The sequence below is a fragment of the Suncus etruscus genome, chromosome 17, assembly GCF_024139225.1.
Source record: "Suncus etruscus isolate mSunEtr1 chromosome 17, mSunEtr1.pri.cur, whole genome shotgun sequence".
Classification (NCBI taxonomy): Eukaryota; Metazoa; Chordata; class Mammalia; order Eulipotyphla; family Soricidae; genus Suncus; species Suncus etruscus.
The window spans coordinates 31,163,198-31,182,369 of NC_064864.1; the positions used below are offsets into that span (position 1 = coordinate 31,163,198).

At 37.8% G+C, this 19,172-nt stretch overlaps 1 protein-coding gene across 5 annotated transcripts in view; it reads left to right on the forward strand.

Annotated features, from left to right (window-relative positions):
* Nucleotides 1-6,367: 6,367 nt before the first annotated feature.
* MAPK8 (mitogen-activated protein kinase 8) overlaps nt 6,368-19,172 on the forward strand; it is a 50,109-nt gene continuing 37,304 nt past the window's right edge. For 2 of the 5 annotated variants that reach the window (XM_049790695.1, XM_049790696.1), the window contains exon 1: nt 6,371-6,491. In XM_049790695.1, the coding sequence (XP_049646652.1) occupies nt 6,486-6,491 (6 nt within the window). In that variant the 5' untranslated portion in view covers nt 6,371-6,485. Of the gene's footprint in view, nt 6,492-18,065; nt 18,171-18,910; nt 18,987-19,172 lie in introns of all 5 variants that reach the window. The other 3 variants (XM_049790697.1, XM_049790698.1, XM_049790699.1) reach the window with 3 other exon arrangements.

Consider the following 19,172-nt stretch of genomic DNA (forward strand, 5'->3'; position numbering starts at 1 on the left):
ACCAGTGTTCTTTTTCTGCCACCAGTATTCCTAGTTACCGTTCGTTCCATGGCTTGCCCTGTGACAATCTCTCTCTCTCTCTCTCTCTCTCTCTCTCTCTCTCTCTCTCTCTCTCTCTCTCTCTCTCTCTCTCTCTCTCTCTCTCTCTCTCTCTCTCTCTCTCTCTCTCTCTCTCTCGTGTGCTCTCTCTCTTGCGCTCTCTCTCGAGTTCTCTCTCTCTTGCGTTCTCTTTCTCTCTTCCTCTCCCTCCCTCTCTCTACCTCTCCCTCCCTTTTCCTCCTTTTTCTTTAAAGTAGTATTGTTTTAGACAGTTCTTGTTTGTAACACTGTTACTGAAGAGATATCCAGTTTTATTTATGAATCTGTATGATTTTATTTTTTTGTTGTTGTTGTCTTATTGTAATAGACTTTGATATTAAGTAGGAAGTGTGAAGGAAGACAACCTTCCCTTGTTTTGTTTTTGGTCTGGGTTGCTGGTAGATTTTGCTACGTAATGCTTACTTGTAGGTTTTGTGCTCAAAGGTCACTCCTTGACTCAGTGCCATTTGGGGTCAAATGGGATCAAAGCTGGGTTGGATGTCATACCTGTTGCCCATCACTCTGACTTATTTTTGAGTTTAAAAAATACCCAGTTCTTATCCTCAGGTATGCTGTTGACAGTGGTGGTTTTGTTTGCTTTAGATAATATTTTACTGTATAATCATTGCCATTTTATAATAGTTATACTGTTTTTAAGTACTGCTAATACAAAAAAAATGTTTCACATAATGATTGCCCCCCACTTTCTTGCAAAAAAAAAAAAAGACGAAACTTCATTGGTAAAATATGTCGTCCTACATCCTTCCATACTCTTGCTTATATATATTCTTTATTAAATTGAGGAAATTCAGGGCCGGAGATAGCACAGCAGTGGGGCATTTGCCTTGCACACAGCTGATCCAGGACAGATGGTGGTCTGGTGGTTCGAATCCCGGCATCCCATATGGTCCCCCATGCCTTGAGTGATTTCTGAGCACAGAGCCAGGAGTAACCCCTGAGCGCCACCGGGTTTGATCCAAAAACCAACCCCCCCCCCAGATTTGAGGTAATTCTTCTGGTTTTGTAGACCTTGTTTCATGAACAAGAAGTAAATCTTACTGAATGTTTTTCTTTTTTATATTTATATGATAATAATTTTTCTTTAGCCTTTTGATGTGATATATTAGTAGATTATAGAATCAGCCTTTTATTCCTGTGGTAAGTCTGTGGTATAATGTAAAAATCTTTTTATACTTTTCTGGAGTTGATAGCTAATATATTATTGAGAATTTTTGAATCTACATTTGTTAGAGATAGTGTTTTGTCATGTTCCTTTCTTGTAAATTTTTTTAAAGATTGTATGAGAGAGTATAGGTGACTGAGTCACATTCCCTACAGGTGGTTGACTGATTTAATTTCTAGCATCACATGGTTCCCCCAAGCACCAGTGGGTATGTCAGTAGAGGTCCTTTGCATTGTTGGGTTAACTGTTTTAACTTTTATTCCCTGGCACAACACCACACACCACAGATTTAATTTCTAGCATCACATGGTTCCCCCAAGCACCAGTGGGTATGTCAGTAGAGGTCCTTTGCATTGTTGGGTTAACTGTTTTAATTTTTATTCCCTGGCACAACACCACACCCTCAGATTCCCATATTGAACTACCTGACTGAGAATTGTCATGGCCTCTTGAAAGCCATTTGGGAGTACCTTCTGCCCCAAATTACATTTGTTTGGTTTTAGGGTCACAGACAGTGGTGCTTAGGATTGACTTCTGCCCCACATATAGGGATGACTACTGGTTAGGCAAGGGAAGAATATGGAATGTCAGGGATTGAACCTGGGTCAGTTGTATGCAAGGCAAGTCTTGCCCCTACCCTACTAACTCTCTTCCCCACTCCCCAAATTAAAAACAGTAAGTTTTATTATCATTATTTTATTTAAACACCAGGGTCACAAAGTTATATCATACTACAGTTAATTTTCCACAGATAAAGTTGCTCATGATTGAGTTACAGTTATACAATGTACAGCAACTTTCAGCAGTACACATTTCTGGTCACCAATGTCAGCAGTTTCCCTCTCACCCTCCCCTGCATGTCCCCCCTACTGTGACTTGCATTACTGTTGATAAAAGGTTGCCATGCATGTCCCTTTCATAGTAGACACTTCTCCACTCCTAACTGCACTCTTTGCTCTTTGTGGCAAGCTTCCTACCATGGAGATCTTCCTAATCCTCATCTCTATTGTTTCTGGATAGCCCCACACAAACAGTGAGGTTTTTTGGGTTTGTTTTGTTTTGGGGCCACACCATTTGGCACTCAGGTTACTCTTGGCTCTGCACTCAGAAATAACTCCTGGAAGGCTCTGGGCTGACTGCATGCAAGGCAAATATCCTGCTTGCTGTGCTATTGCTCTTTTCCTAGATTTCCATTCTTTTTTATTTTTTTTATTTTTTGGTTTTTGGGTTACGCCCGACAGCGCACAGAGGTTACTCCTGGCTCTACGCTCAGAAATCGCTCCTGGTGGGCTTGGGGGACCATATGGGATGTTGGGATTTGAACCACCATCCTTACCTCTATGCTATCTCTCCAGCCCCCTAGATTTCCATTCTAAGGTTTTTTTAAAGCTTAATTTTCGGGGCCAGTGATTTGCAGCTGGTATGGCATTTGCCTTGTATGCGGCTGACTTGGGTTTGATCCTCCTAGAATTAAAATTGCCCAGATATTTTTGCTACTTTTTTAGTGTACAGATTCTAATCCTATTTATAACTTCTTGTCTTTATTCTATCCTTGTCTAAATTGTTGCCAGGTTGACCATCTGCTGTTATTTCCTACTAATCACTAATATGTTTTCATATACTTAAACTAAAGCTCTGTTCATACTTGCTTTGGAAAATTTCACATTAGCAACCTTATGAAAGTGATGGGTTATGTCTGTTTCAGCATAGATTTCACAGATTATTTATTTGCTTATCAATTGAAGCTCATTGATATATATTCTAATCTTAATTATGCTGCAAGAGAAATCCTGATTATTTAAAATCTCAGTTATACTTGTTAAACATCTATAAACAAGGTAATAAACTTCAGGAAAAGTTTATTTAGAGGTAATCATTTTTTTCCACCATTCTTTTTCTTTGGGTTTTGGCCCACACCTGGTGACATTCAGGGGTTAAACGTGACTATCCACTCAGAAATCACTCCTGGCTAGGGGGACCATATAGGACACCAGGGATCGAACTGAGGTCCATGTTGGGTCAGCCGTGTGCAAGGCAAACGCCCTACTGCTGTGCTATTGCTCCGGCCCCATTTTTTTCTACCACTTTTAAGTCTTACTACCCATGGTAAGAAAACATTCTTGTAAATACATCAAAATCATATTATGATTGCTACAAGACAAGTAAGGTTAAAAATCTAGGAGTTTAGGAATTTGAAGTAAGATGTCTTATCTTTCATTTTTTTCTTCCCCAAATCTCAGGTGCTTTCTTAATTTTGTATAAAGATGTTGTAATAATAAGGTCCTCATCTTTAATAGAACTATATTGGTGAGGATAGTGAATTCTACCTTCACCTCATATAACTCAGTTCCTCCCTCCCTCTTCTCTAACACCTCTTGTCAGAAAAAAACCTTATTAGGAAATTGTACTTTGACCCTTACCAGGCATTTTTAGGTGGAAAATGCAGCAGCCACTGGTAAATTTCAAAAATAAAAATATATACTCAAAACAATTATAATAATTGAGGAATCAGTAGGTTAAATGTTTTTCAATATTTATTGCTAAAGAAAAATGCAAACTAGCAATAATAACTTTAAAACTTTAAATAACGTGTAGAAAACCGTAGCTTAACAGGTAATCAAGCTAAATAACAAAGGTTAAAATCCTTCAAAACTGGATTCCTCCTCATCTGTATGTCCAAACAGAGCTTCAGTTTTATCTGATGTGAGGGTATCAGCATAGACATTGTCATCATCACTGCTATTGGTCTCATACAAAGCGCAGAATATGTGGGCTAAATAGTTCAGTGACATCCAGTTCAGTTCAGCCGTATATCTCTTCAGCTCAGTCCTCGGTGATTCCATGTGTGTGCACCAAATCAAATAACCTGTATGACCTGAGTATAAGCCGAGTTCGGGGTTTTCGGCACAAATTTTGTGTTGGAAAAACTCGGCTTACACTTGTGTATATACAGTATGTGTATATACACACACACCAAGCAGTCAGATTTGTGTATATACGGTATGTGTGTGTACACACACACACACACACACACACACACACAGAGTCAGATTTTAGTAGAAAATGTCTTCTATCAAGAACTGGAATGTTTTATCTTGAATTAGAAAATACAATACATGCCATTTTAATACTAATGCCAGGATAACTAAAGGGGATTTTAAACATTAGAAATGTTCCAATGTGCAGTTATAAGAACACTCGAAGCAAATTAAAAATAATAATAAAGAGAAATTTAGAAGCTTTGGTTGAACCAAGAACCAGTCTCTCAGAAAACAAAGATTCTACAACTCCACAATATGAAGATAATCCAAATGGTTCATTGAATAATTCTACCAAGTGCTTGAATTCGCAGTATAGGGGCAGGTGCAGTAGTACAGTGAGCCTTGTTTGTTTGCATTGCATATGGCCCACCTGGGTTTGAACCCCAGCATCTTATATGTCTACCAATCCCATTAAAAGTGATCCCCTGAAACAAACAAATTCTTTTTCTCTTTCCTGCGTGCTGAGAATCTAACTAGGTTAGTCTGCATGCAAGGCAAGAACCTTAACCCTTGTGCTGTTTGCCAGCACTAAAAGTCAGATCTATATATGCCAGTGGAATATGCTAGAAACCCAGAAATACCTATTATTGCTCAGGGTTACTCCCAGTTCCATGTTTGAGCATCCCTCCTCTTGGTCCTTAAGGGATCATGGAGTGTTGGGTTTCAAAACGTCTTTCAGCCTTGAATTGTCTCTTGCAACCTATATATGTGTCCGAGATGTTTAGAACAATTAAAATTTAAAAGTGATAATACCAAACCCTAGCAAGAATATGGGGAAACTGGAGCTCATATTATTTCTAAATGGTACCAGCTACTCTGGATAAACTTTTATTCACAAATATTTAAATGAGAGATTTTAATCAGAGAACCAACTCTCACCAGGAATAAACTCCTGGCCAGTTCATTCCAGAGAAAGCAGAATGTCCACATAAGAACATGTATGTACTTTGTTAAAGCAGCTATATTTATAACAACTGGAAACATGTATTTATTGATTAATGAACCACACCCATAAGGCTCAAGAGTGTTTCCAGGGGAACCACATGTTGTGGTACTCAGAAGAATGTAAGAAAGTTCCTTAATCTGGTCTATCTCTTTGGACCCATCCGGAAACTTTATTAACTAATATGTGATGTAATAGGTGGATAACAAAACTATGAAGTTCTAGTTAATAGTAATAAAAGGAAGGTGAGGCTCAGAGAGATGGCTCAAAGAGCTGAAGCATATGCTTTGTGTGTAAAAGTCTTTTGGGGCCTAATAGATATTTCCCATGCCACCTTCAGGGAGACCCCAAAAAAGGGGGGAGGTAATTGTAGCAATTTGTTAAGATCTTACTGGCTTATATGCTGAATGAAAAAAATGACAGTATTATAAATTGTAGTTCTGTTCATAACATATTCTTGAAATGAATGACAAAATATAGAAATGAACAAAACCCAGTAAATTGTTACCTGAAAATTAGGAGTGGTAGGAGAAGTGAAAATGAATTTGACTATAAAGAGATGATTTTGTGATGATAGAATATTAATTAGATGATTGTGGTCTTTATAGTTATACAAATCTACTTATGTAATAAAATGGTATTGGTATAAAATGAAATTCAAAAAATAAAAAGGGCACTTGTACACTGCTGACCAGGTTGGATCCCCATTACTCCATATGTTCACCTCATCATGGTTAGAAATGATTACTGAGCATAGCCAGGAGTAAACCCTGAGGACAGCTGAGTGTGGACCAAAAAGAAAAGGAGCTAATGCAAGAACTAGATACATTAGATGTCAGGCTAAAACATTGTTTGCAGCATTGGTATAGGATATATGATAGATACCTCTGTACTACCTCTTTGTACTACCTTGATAAATTTCTGTAAATCTACAGTTCTTTTGAAATAGAAGATTTAAAAAGATTTTTAAATCCTAGGTAAAATGTCAAGGGAGACATTAATTTGGAAAAAAATTACAGAATTTCTGATAATTTAAGTCTGTGACACTTAATAGTGTATGTCTTATGGAGAGGGCATTTGCAAAACCTAGTAAACTCAAGTTTCCTTTCCTCAGCCTTAGGGAGCGTTGAGGAACTTGAAATAACAGTCTTCCTGAGATGTGTCTAAGAAGTCTTCCTCTTCCTTTTAAAGCTGAGCCTCAGAGGGCTAAACTGGAAACCCTCGCCAACCTACATCATTCATGACTGTAAGAGAAATTAATTTTCTTTATATTTTTCGCTTAAAATATTTTTATTGTTGTTACATTTTAGGTAACATGTTTATAATAGAGATCCTGATGAACAGTTACTGCCCCGCATCACTACCAGAGTGTGGGACTTGTTCAAGCTCTGGGTGATGCACCTAGACTATTTTGGGTTGGGGGGAGTCCACACCTGGCAGTGCTCAGGGGTTACTCCTGGCTCTACGTTCAGAAATCGCTCCTGGCAGGCTTGGGGGACCACATGGGATGCTGGGATTCGAACCACCATCCTTCTGTATGCAAGGCAAATACCCTACCTCCATGCTATCTCTCCGGCCTGCACCTAGACTTTTTGTTTGTTTGTTTTTGTTTTTGTTTCTTGGGCACACTGGTGGTGCTCAGAAGTTACTCCTGGCTCTGCACTCAGGAATTACTCCTGGTGGTGTGCAGGAGACCCTATGGGATGCCGGGAATTGAACCCAGAACAGCTGTATGTATGCAAGGCAAATTCCCTACCTTCTGTGCTATCACTCGGGCCTCAGGATTTAAATTTTTAAGAAATATTCCTGTAATACTGATTTTCCTGGTTGGGATCATACTTCAAGAACCATTACTATAGATATATGAAAGTAATACCACAATTGAGCTTTAAGCAACCATTGGGTACCCATGATCTACCATTTGGATCTAACCTTAACTCCATTTAGATGATGCCCTAAGGTAATTTTCCCCCCTCATTGAAAGAGGTGATCAGAATTGCGTTAGCACAAATGTTGCTCCACAGATTAATTAAGTTCATGGCCTCACACTTTCACTGACTGTTGCTTAAGCCGTTTAAGTCCCTTCTAACAGAGCTTCACTGTTAACAATCTAGTGAGATTGCCTCAGTGCTTATAAGCAGTACTGGCATTTGGATTCTTTGTCTTGCACTGGCTAAACAAACTGCTTAAGCCACTGGCCATCTTCTGAGTCCATAATTTGACTCAGATTTATTCCCTTAATGATCATGATCATATTATGAAGATGAGATTCGCCAGCTCTTCATAAAAGCAAGAGAAATGAACGTAGTATAGCAACAGTGTTTCAAAAGTAAAAACAAGGGACCTGAGCAGTGGTATGTCAGGGCATATGCCTTGCACATAGCTGGCCCAAGTTCGATCCCCATTACCCTATTTTGTTCCCTTGAGCAAATAGCCAGAAGTAAGCACTACAGACTGCTGTCATGGTCCCCAAACAAAATAAATTTAAAAGCAAACATAAGGAAATTAAAATTAAAAACTAGCATAAGGAAACAGAATTGTTAGAAGTCAGGTAAGCAGACCTGCTAGAAAATAGGAGTATATCATAGGGTATAAAATAACTTCTTTAAGGAAAGATGTTCAAAATATAATCCAAGGGTAAGGAACTACAGAAGGGCTTCAAAGATAAAACAGTGGTACTAAACCTGTCTTATATTGGGGCCGGAGAGATAGCATGGAGGTAAGGCATTTATTTACCTTTCATGCAGAAGGTCATCAGTTCGAATCCCGGCGTCCCATATGGTCCCCTGTGCATGCCAGAGCAATTTCTGAGCACGGAGCCAGGAAAAACCCCTGAGCACTGCGGGGTGTGACCCAAAAACCACAAAAACAAAAAAAACAACAACAAAAAAAACCTGCCTTATACATGGCGGACCCGGGTTTGATCCTCAGTGACCCATCTGGTCCCCTGAGCTCCATCAGGAGTGCACAGCACAGCCAGGAGTAAACCCCAAGTCTTGCCTGGTATGGCTCGAAAACCAAATGAAATAAAAATGAATTTAAATGTCTTTTTTTCTACTAATTTGTGTCCTTTTTGGAGGGTCACAAGTGTCATCTTTATTTCTTCTTTGGAACTTAGAACCTGGTATTATTTTGAGAATTGAGAGAAAAATGTAAACCAAATGTCTTTTCCTTTAAGTCTTTACCTGGAGAGTATGATGAAGGGACATTTAACATTATTAGCTTTTAAAGCAAAATTGATCTTGCCCACCAACTTATAGATCATTAGTTTATGGATAAGGAAAAAAATGTGCCTTTAAAATTGTAGTGAATTTATTGCTCAGTACTACAAGTTCAATTTGTATCCTTTGAAACTTAAATTTCACTTTCTGACTTTGAGAAGCTGTGCTATTGATTACTTTTGAAGAGTTTATTTTTGACTTTCTTCTCTTGGGCCTTTTCCCTTCTGCCTTTTTTGCACACAGCTGGCCTGAGTTTAATCCCCAGCACCCATTTGGTTCCCCTGAGCAAAGAGCCAGATGTAAGCACTCCTGGTGTGGCCTCAAAACAAACAAACAAAGCACAACAAAAAAAATAATCATTAAAAAATTTAAAGTAAGATGGGAGAGTTTGTTGTGAACACATGGAAGCAGTAGCAATGTGTTCTGAAGGAGCTAGAGTTGCCATAACTAAGTGGGGATGGGCGATAGATAGTACAGAGGGTAGGATGCTTACCCTGTGCCTTGTGCCTGGGATCAATCCTTGGCACCCTATCTAGAATGACTGCTCAGCACAGAGTCAGGAGTAAGCCCCGAGAACCTCTGGTTGTGACCCTCAAACAAACAAATAAAAATAACATAAGTGATTAGGAGTCCCTGGGGGAAAAAAAAAAAGTGGAATCATTTTCTTCATTTTATTCTTTAGAAATTCACTCTGCTCATATTTCCTTTTTCTTACTAGCAAGGGACAGTTCCCTTATTTTTACTTCCTCGGTTCTTGTTTTTGGATGGTAGAACTTCTTTCTTTAATGTCTTTTACACTTGGACACACTGATAGCTATATAGATTGAGAAAAATGCCACGAAGGTGTTTGTTTTAGCATTCATCTTTAATTCTCTCTATGATATGATTTTTAGAAAAATCTCTTTACTTGACCTTTATTTTGCCTCATTGCACCAGTTTGTTAGGTTTCTTTAATAGTCTTAAATTTAGTGCTCCCAGGCCCGGAGAGATAGCACAGCAGTGTTTGCCTTGCAAGCAGCCAATCCAGGACCAAAGGTGGTTGGTTTGAATCCTGGTGTCCCATATGGTCCCCCGTGCCTGCCAGGAGCTACTTCTGAGCAGACAGCCAGGAGTAATCCCTGAGCACCGCCGGGTGTGGCCCAAAAAAAAAAAAAAATTAGTGCTCCCAAGGTTGTGTACTGTATTGCTTTTACAGAAGGAATTGAGATGATAGGACATTTTTCTTACAGAACTAAAAATCGCTCCCTCTTTTCTTCTCCAGTAGATGGCTCAAGTGCACCGTTTTGACATCCAGCTTGCCTGTGATTTCTACTTTTTGAAATTGCTTGCTTCCGGTGATTTTTGAAAGGGGGCAGTAAAGTGGAGAGTGAGAGATCTCTGCATTTTCTGATTATTTCAGACATCTGAGAAGTCGCTGAAGTGTACTTCTAAAGAGTACACTACAGTTCTTCAGAGATTCTTTTTAAAGAGCTGTTTTACACTAATTCATTGGCCAATTATCTGTAGATTCCCTCAAGATAGGCAAAAAGGTTAACTCATCCTTTTTTCTTAGTCATTTTTATTTTGCATATTATAATGGCACATTGGAATTGTTTTCACTTTATAGTAATATTTATGATGTACACTAGGCAGTCAAGGATATTGATGGGTAAATAAGATGTTTATCAGTATTGAGTCCACTGCATTAATTCTCTTAAATTTCTAAAGAGTAATAGTTAAATGAAATTATTTATAATGAATCATGTGTTCAATAATAGAAGAATTTGGTCTCGTATTCATCTTGTTTTTGTTGATGCTATCTGAAAAATTCTACTCTTTAGTTAGGTTTCATGGTTGTCTTGAGTTGCTAAGTAGAAAAGAAAGGAAACTACAATTGACTGTATAGTGCCAGTTTCTTATGTTATTCTCAGAAAACCAAATAATACTGTCATATAGTAAAAAAAAATGAAGAAATCATATTTAGTAAGTTGTCCAGGATCTAGCAGTTACATTTAATGGGAAGGCAAACTTTGGATCTATACTAGACTTGCTTCTAAGTTGTATTCTATCTAAGGCCCTATTTTTAAGCTGCATAAAACAGGAAGTACAGGTATGGGGGTGGGGTGGGGAGGAGGGAGATTTGGGACATTGGTGGTGGGAATGTTGCATTGGTGAAGGGGGGGGGTGCTCTTTATATGACTGAAATCATACAACTACAATCATATTTGTAGTCACGGTGTTTAAATAAAGATAATTAAAAAAAAAAGAAGTCAGAAAGAAACAAAGTGAATTTTTTTTGCTGGTTCCCAAATAGCCCTAAATTCATGAAACCGAACTCTTTAGTATTTTAGATCATATTTCACCTGTGGTGGCCCCACCCAAAAAAATCAGTGTTTTTTTTTGTTTTTGTTTTTGTTTTTTTTTTTTGATGGGAATGAGGGATGAGGGGGTATTTGGATTTCCAAAGGGGGGAAAGGGGAAGGTATATGGTAGGGGTAGGAAGGGAGAAACGAGAAAATACATTGGAAAGGAAGGGAAAAGAGGAAAGAAAAAAATAGAAGAGTGGAGAAGAAATGATAAAAAGAGAAAGTAGTGAGAAGAGAGGGGAGAATAGCAAGGGAATGTTAGTTTGTTTGAGTGTGTTCGATGAGTATAGTCTGTAGTTTAAGTCCGTATGTCACGGGTACTGCTTCGGTGGTCTGACTGGCCACGTGCTTCGATTCCTAAAAGAAGGTATAACCTTGAAAAAAAAATGTATGTTAAAGAGTTTTCTCGGGACCATCTCGTAGTGCCAGCTAGGAATGGTATCTCGTGTGGTATCCCGAGCTGCCATCTTGGTTTATCCACCCTTTGTATCCGAGGATGTCTGTGGACAGAAAAGCTGAGAGGTTATTTTAAATATAGTAAGATAAGGCATTTAAACATGATTCCTAGAAAAATACCATCTTCTAAGACTGGAGAAGGAAGAAATAGAAAGCCTAAATAGACCAATCACCTCAGAGGAAATTGAAGATGTAATTAAGAAACTCCCCAAGAACAAAAGTCCAGGCCCAGATGGATTTACAGGTGAATTCTACAAAACATTTCGAGAAGACCTACTACCACTTTTCCATAGGCTCTTCCAAACCATAGAGAAAACTGGAATGGAATCCTCCCCAATTCCTTTTATGAGGCCAATATCACACTTTTATGAGGCCAATATCACACTCATTCCCAAAGATGGCAAAGACACCACCAAAAAAGAAAACAGACCAATCTCACTAATGAACATAGATGCAAAGATACTCAACAAAATCTTAGCAAACCGAATCCAGCACTTCATCAAAAAGATCATACATCATGACCAAGTGGGATTTATACAAGGAATGCAAGGTTGGTTCAATATACGCAAATCAATCAACATTATACATCACATCAACAAGAAAGACAAAAACCACATGATCATATCAATCGATGCAGAGAAGGCGTTTGACAAAATCCAACACCCTTTCATGTTAAAGACACTCAGCAAAATAGGGTTAGAAGGATCCTTCCTCAAGATAGTTACAGCTATCTATGAAAAACCGACAGCCAACATTATTCTTAATGGTGAGAAACTAGAAGCATTCCCACTAAGATCAGGAACTAGGCAAGGATGTCCACTCTCTCCACTCTTATTCAATATAACCTTAGAAGTCCTAGCAATAGCAATCCGACAGTGTTTATTTTTGTCTTTTTTTTTTTTTAGTGAAACAAAGGTTATTTATTTGTAATTTAATGGTATCAACTATATGGCTTATCCTGTGATAGGCAACTGTAAGATGAGAAGAACTTTGAATATAGATATTTTTAGATGGATAATTAAGTCATTTTACTTGTAAAGTTGATTTGTCAGAGGTAGTTATTACATACATTTGGGGATGCTATTTTCTCCCATCTTGCAGAGCCTTCAGATTTTGAAATGATAACATTTATCCTGAAATTCAGTATTTTATTTTTTCTTTCCTTGCTGGAATCAGACATGTTTAATAAGTTATTTGTCATGGAATCGTTCTTCTAACACCTATCTAGCACTTCAAAAACATTCTGTCATAATTACATTGTTGGCAAGACGTAGACTAGTGATGATTACATGTTGAATTAACTAATGTGATTGAAATTCCTTATAAGATGCATCTGGGACAGTTCTCATTTGCTGTTACTAATTTGTGGTCTTAGAAGTGTCTCTGGTTAGATGAACAAATATCTTCTTTCCATTTGAACCCAAGAATCATATTATCAAGAAAACTTGGTAGAAAGTTATTAGGAAACAGTTTTCATTGAATCTCTATCTAGGATTGAGTTATCCTAGAACTTCAAATTTTGATATTGTGTAAATTAACTCGAACCAATATATTATAACAAGTATGTGTAGATATTTATTTTTTGGTAAGAACTCACAAAAATTCTCTTAAGAATCTTCAAGTGTGAATTTCTTTTAGCTTTCAAACAAAAGTATATTTCAAGTATCTTTGGAAAAATATAGTCTTATAAAAGTTAGATATCCTTTTTTTTGGGGGGGGCGCACAGCTGGTGTCGCTCAGGGCTTAACTCCTGACTCTGCACTCAGAAATCACTCCTGGCAGACATATGGGATGCTGGGAATCGAACCTGGGTCTGCTGAATACAAGATAAACACCCTACCCATTGTGCTATTGCTCTAGCCCCAAGATTTTAAATTTTCTACTCAGGAGACTCTTGGTGGGGGGACAGGTCACACCTGGCAGCGCTCAGGAGTTACTCCTGGCTCTGAGCTCAGAAATTACTCCTGGCAGGCTAGGGGGACCATATGGGATGCCGGGATTCGAACCACCATCCTTCTGCATGCAAGACAAACACCTCACCTCCATGCTATCTCTCGGCCTTTCCTGGTAGAGTTTAGGGAGGATCATGTAGCAGAAGAGCAAAAACAGGTTGATTGTATGCAGCACAGATGTCTTACCCACACTATCATTTCTCTGCCTTCCCCGACCCCAAGAAATTGCTTGAAGTACTGTGATTTACGTACTGTCAATGTTTCATACATATAATGTTTCAACATCACACCCTCCACTAGAGTGTCCATTTCCCTCCTTGCCTTGCATTTTAGCCACTAACATTGTAATATATAGATAGAGTTAAGTACTCAAAGTCAGCTTTCTAGTATTTTGAGTGCAAGCCTATTTTAGAATCTTAGATTTCAACTAAACAAAATGTTAAATAAAAATTTTATACCTGTAAAATGTCTCACTAATTAAAGTTTGTTATTATTTATGCTCATTTATTTATTTACTTGGCTTCTGGACCATATCCAGTGGTGATTGAGGACTGGAGAAATAATAAGAGTAAATTGGGCGCTTGCTTTGTACAAGGCCAGACTCGGACCCTGAGTTGAAGAGCCAAGGGTAAATTCTGAACACAACCATATGTGCCCCCAAACCAACAAATTAACAAACAAACAAACAAAAAAAGTGATCAAAAACATCTTTTATTACGCGGGATATTGCTATAAAGTCTTGATCTTTAGTAATGGTTTGATTGCTTGAGTGAAGAGCGAGAAATTAATTCTGAGACTTAGTGATTTCATAAAAAGCTATACTGTTTTAATTAAAAGCAACCTTCTTAGAACATGGAGATTTTTTATTTAATTGACTTAATTAAGAATTAAAGACATCCCAAAGTACAGAAACTATGAAGGAAAACCAGTCTTAGCATTATTCTTTGGTTGGAATATAATAAACCTGTTTAAGTAATTTCAGTTAGAAATAAATATTGTTTGCTTCATGCTATACAATTCCAAATTTTTATTACTATCATCCCAGTAGTCACACATCGTTTTATATGCCAGCATGTGTGTAAAGCCACTTAATGTTCAGAAACAAAAGAATAACAGAAAGATCAACTAGCAACGAGAGCTTAGTAAACTTTCTGACAATAACTTATTGACTTCACTGCAAGATGTAATAATTTTCACAAGATTTCTGTTGCTGTACTTTTTTAAATCTTTTCCCTTTTCTTCTTTTTTTTTTTTTTTAGTAGTTTTACTCCCATTTACCTGTAATCAAATGTATTATGATCAACTGGGAATGCATGGTCTTTAAATAAAGTAATTTATGTATTAAAAAGAAATAAATGGGGTCAGAGAGATAACAATGGTAGAGTGTTTGCTCTGCATGCAGCAGATTCAGGACAGATGGTGGTTCAAATCCCAGCATCCCATATGGTCCCCTGTGCCTGCCAGGAGCAATTTCGGAGTGCAGAGCCAGGAGTAAACCCTGAGCACCTCCAAGTGTGATTTCCCCCCCAACAAACAAACAAACAAAAGAAATGTGTTTTGTAAATAAATCTTTAAAAATCCTAATTGCAGAACAAATCAGTCCTTTCACTTCCTTGTGTGATAGGGTTACATTTCTCTTCAAAGAGTTTGATATGCTTTCTCTTAGTAGTGGAAAGAATTAGTAGTGGCCCAGACACCAACTTATCTGTTTGCTGGGACAATTTGTTTTTCTGCACTCACAGCAAGTTAAGAACCATTCCAATGATGATGATACTAAGGATTGCCCTCTATATAAAAGTACCTGTGCAAGGTACTTGACCTTATATAAGTACAGTTCAGAAAGAATATAGAAAAGTCACAGTAAAATGCTTTTTATTAAGTAAAAGGTAACATTTTAGATACAGACAATTTTTAATTAAATTGGCATAATTAAGAACAGAAAGATAAAGGAGTCAGTGTCAGCTTAACAGCTTTATCTTTACCAGGCTAACTTTAAATGTTAGTTAAGTCTTCCTCTGCTCTAGAAAACAGGAATTTTCTCAATCTTTAGACACACTAATATACTCAGTTATATATATTACTCTCCCATAGGTATGAGATGGCAAACCCCATCTCTTGGCAAGGTGCCTAGACAAGTTGAGAGTATTTGTATCTTACCTTGAGAAGGCAGTGGTGACTACATTTGCTGATCTGGAATGATCAAAATTCAAAAAACTGATCATACTCGTTTCAACACAAACCAGTCTTCCTTAACTCAGGATATTCAGCCAAAATATTCTCTTAGCTATATATGACCTGAATTTTGGCAAAGGAGACGATTTTAGATATGGTACACATAAAAATGTCATGAGACATTTGTATAAAGAAGTCTGTGCCACTTGTTAGTAAACTTTTTGAGGTAAACTCAACTCTGTACTTTCACTCTTCTTAATACCAGTGAAGTTCATTTTTTATTCCAGGTATGTAGTTCTTGGGATTCTCTAAAAACTCATTCGGTGTGTCCTCGCTCCTTTATTCTTTTTTTTTTTTTTTTTAATCTCTTGGTTTCAGTGTAAGAGAATCCTGAGGCCTGACCTATCTTTTAAAAAGAGACCATACATGAAGATTTAGCCCAATCTTGTGTTTGCCTCCCTTCTCCAGTATGACACTGAGCACGCTCTAGACAAGAATCTCTCTCTCTCTTATTCTTTTGGTTTTGGGGGGTCACATCCGGAGGCGCTCAGGGGTTATTCTTGGCTCTACACTCAGAAATCACTCTTGGTAGATCATATGGAATGCCAGGATCTAACCTGGGCCAGCAGCGTGCAAGGCAAACGCCCTGTCCACTGCGCTATTGCACTAGCCCCTAGAATCTCTTTTGTTATATGTAGGGTATATTTTGCAAGATTGATATCCCGCACTTTCTCTCCATGAGTTCTTAACTAGTAATGTCTAGCTGAGATAATATTTGTAAGAGTCTGACCTCTTTCTGGAGTATCATTAGTTTAGTACTATGTCTCATTTGTGAATTTAACTTTTAAATATCCATGTATGCATGTATTGTAGATAAAAGTAAAAAGCCACTTTAAACAGTATATATAATCCTGCTTATTCTAGTTAGTGTTTGCTCATGTTAAGAATCTGTTCTCTATTTTACTAATTTCTACATGGCTTTTATATTGTTAGTATATTATTTAGTATGATGCTAGTTTAAATATATACATTCCCTGGGGCCGGAGAGATAGCATGGAGGTAAGGCGTTTGCCTTTCATGCAGAAGGCCATCGGTTCAAATCCCTGCGTCCCATATGGTCCCCTGTGCCTGCCAGGAGCAATTTCTGAGCATGGAGCCAGGAATAGCCCCTGAGCACTGCCAGGTGTGACCCAAAAACAAAAAAAAACAAAACAAAAAAAAATATATATATATATATATATATATATATATATATATATATATATATATACACACACACACACACACACACACACACATTCCCTATTTTCAGGGATGATTCTGACTGCAGCTTGTAGACATTCTTTAGGGCAGTGGTCCTCAAACTGTGGCCCGCGGGCCACATATTGTATTTGTACCTGTTTTGTTTCTTCATTGCAAAATAAGATATAAGCAGTGTGCATGAAAATTCGTTCATAAGTTTTGTTTTTACTATAGTCAGACCCTCCAATGGTCTGAGGGACAGTGAACTGGCCCCCTGTTTACATACTATTCTTTTGCATATCCAAATTGGAGAAACACTAAATTAGAAAATAGCAAAAGGAAAGTGTCTAGATGTATATACATTTATCCCACTCAGAATTGTTTGTCTCCTGGCTTTGTTTTGTTAAATGAACAAGCCTAAATCTAAATATTTATTAATAGTTCATTTGTTCATTTGAGGATTATGAACTGTTGGCCATATGGCTGCACAATTTTAATTTCCATCAACAGTGTACAGGTTTTCTTTCTGCCTTCTGACACTTAATGTCTTTTCCCCCTTTTGTCTATGATATAGGGGGAGGGTATGCTTGACAATGCTCATAGGCTATTCTTGTTTCTGTATACCAGGGATTGCTCCCAGCAGTGCTTGGGGGAGGGGTGGCCATGTAATGCCTGAAATCAGGAATTGACCCTACCACATGCAAAGTACGCACTTGGCCATGTGAATTCTCTGTCCCCACTCAATTTTCTTATTTCTAATAGCCTTATTGAGTTGTAGAAATTTACTTTTTTTTTTTTTTTTTTTGGTTTTTGGTTTTTGGGCCACACCCTGTGACGCTCAGGGGTTACTCCTGGCTATGCGCTCAGAAGTTGCTCCTGGCTTCTTGGGGGACCATATGGGATGCCGGGGGATCGAACCGAGGTCCGTCCTAGGCTAGCGCAGGCAAGGCAGGCACCTTACCTCCAGCGCCACCGCCCGGCCCCGAAATTTACATTTTATATTTGGATGTTACTTCTCACTAGATTTATAATTTATGAATATCTTCTATTCAGTAGAAGATGCCTTTCATTTTGAGGATAGCTTTTGCTATGCAGAAGCTTGTTTAATGTAGTCCCATTCATTTTTCTTTACTTTTGCTTTCCTTGCCATAGGAAATTTCCAGACATCTCTAAAGCCAGTATCAGGGAGCATATTACCTTATTTTTTTTCATGTATTTTATGGTTGTGAGAGTTTACTTATTCTATTTTTAATTTTTATATATGATACTGTTTGATTTTATTATTGCTTTGCATTTGACAGTTTCCCCACACCATCATTGAAAAATTTGTTCTCCATTGTTAGAGCAGTGGCTTCTTTGTCGTGAATTACTTGTTCATAAATGAGTGGAGATATTTCTGTTTTGATGATTTGCATATCTTTTATTCCAACAGCATGCTGTTTTGATTATTACTGTTGAAAGTCAAGAAGTGTGATACCTCCATTTTTGTTCCCTGCTATTTGCTGTTGTGCTACTACTCACTGTCATTGACTCTAAGGTTTGTTAATACATGTTGTTTAGTGTCTGTTGGTTATATGTATAGTAATAATTTTTATTTTTTCCTTTAGTATATAAAGTTTTCCTTTGCCTTAGTTATTTTTGTGGCTGGAATTTTATTTTTTTCTGGCACATATTTAACAATTTTGTTTTTGTTTTTGGACCACAGCCTACTATGTCGATTCCCTGGCCCTGCACTTGGGAATCACTCCTGGCAAGACAAGGGGATCATATGGGATTGAACCCACATTGACAGTACCTTACTGTACTTTCCAGCCCCACATTTAGCTACTTTATCTTTTTAAATTATTTTCCATTGGCTTATAACACTTTCTTCTGTCCTTCGTTTTCTGTCTTTTGAAGGTGGTTGTGTTTTTCTTTTTTCTTTTTTTTCTTTTTTTTTGGGGGGGTGCACACCTGGTGTTGCTCAGGGGTTACTCCTGGCTGTCTGCTCAGAAATAGCTCCTGGCAGGCACGGGGGACCATATGGGACACCGGGATTCGAACCAACCACCTTTGGTCCTGATCGGCTGCTTGCAAGGCAAACGCCGCTGTGCTATCTCTTCGGGCCTGGTGGTTGTGTTTTTCAGTCCAACCATTCTAGTCTTTCGATTTGTCAGTTTATTCAGTTTACATTTAGAGTTATTTATAAAGGTCGTGTTACTACCATTTTATTTTAATTTCTAATTGTATTTGTTTTTTCATTTTGGTGAATTTTTGGTTTTTTTGTTTTGTTTGTAGATAGAAGAGTTCCTTTCAGCATTTCCAATAAGGGAGATCTAATGGTGATGAATTTCTTCAGCTTTTGTTTATGTAGGTAAGCCTTTATTTCTCCCTTCTATCTTTGTGTTTTATGAAATAGACTACTCTTTTTAAAAATTCATTAATTTGTTTATTCATTGGTGTGAGCATACCCAGAGGTGCTCAAGATCTACTTACAGTTGTATGCATGGGGGATACCTTTATGCAAGGCATTTGCTCAGCTGTTGAACCTAGCTCTCCA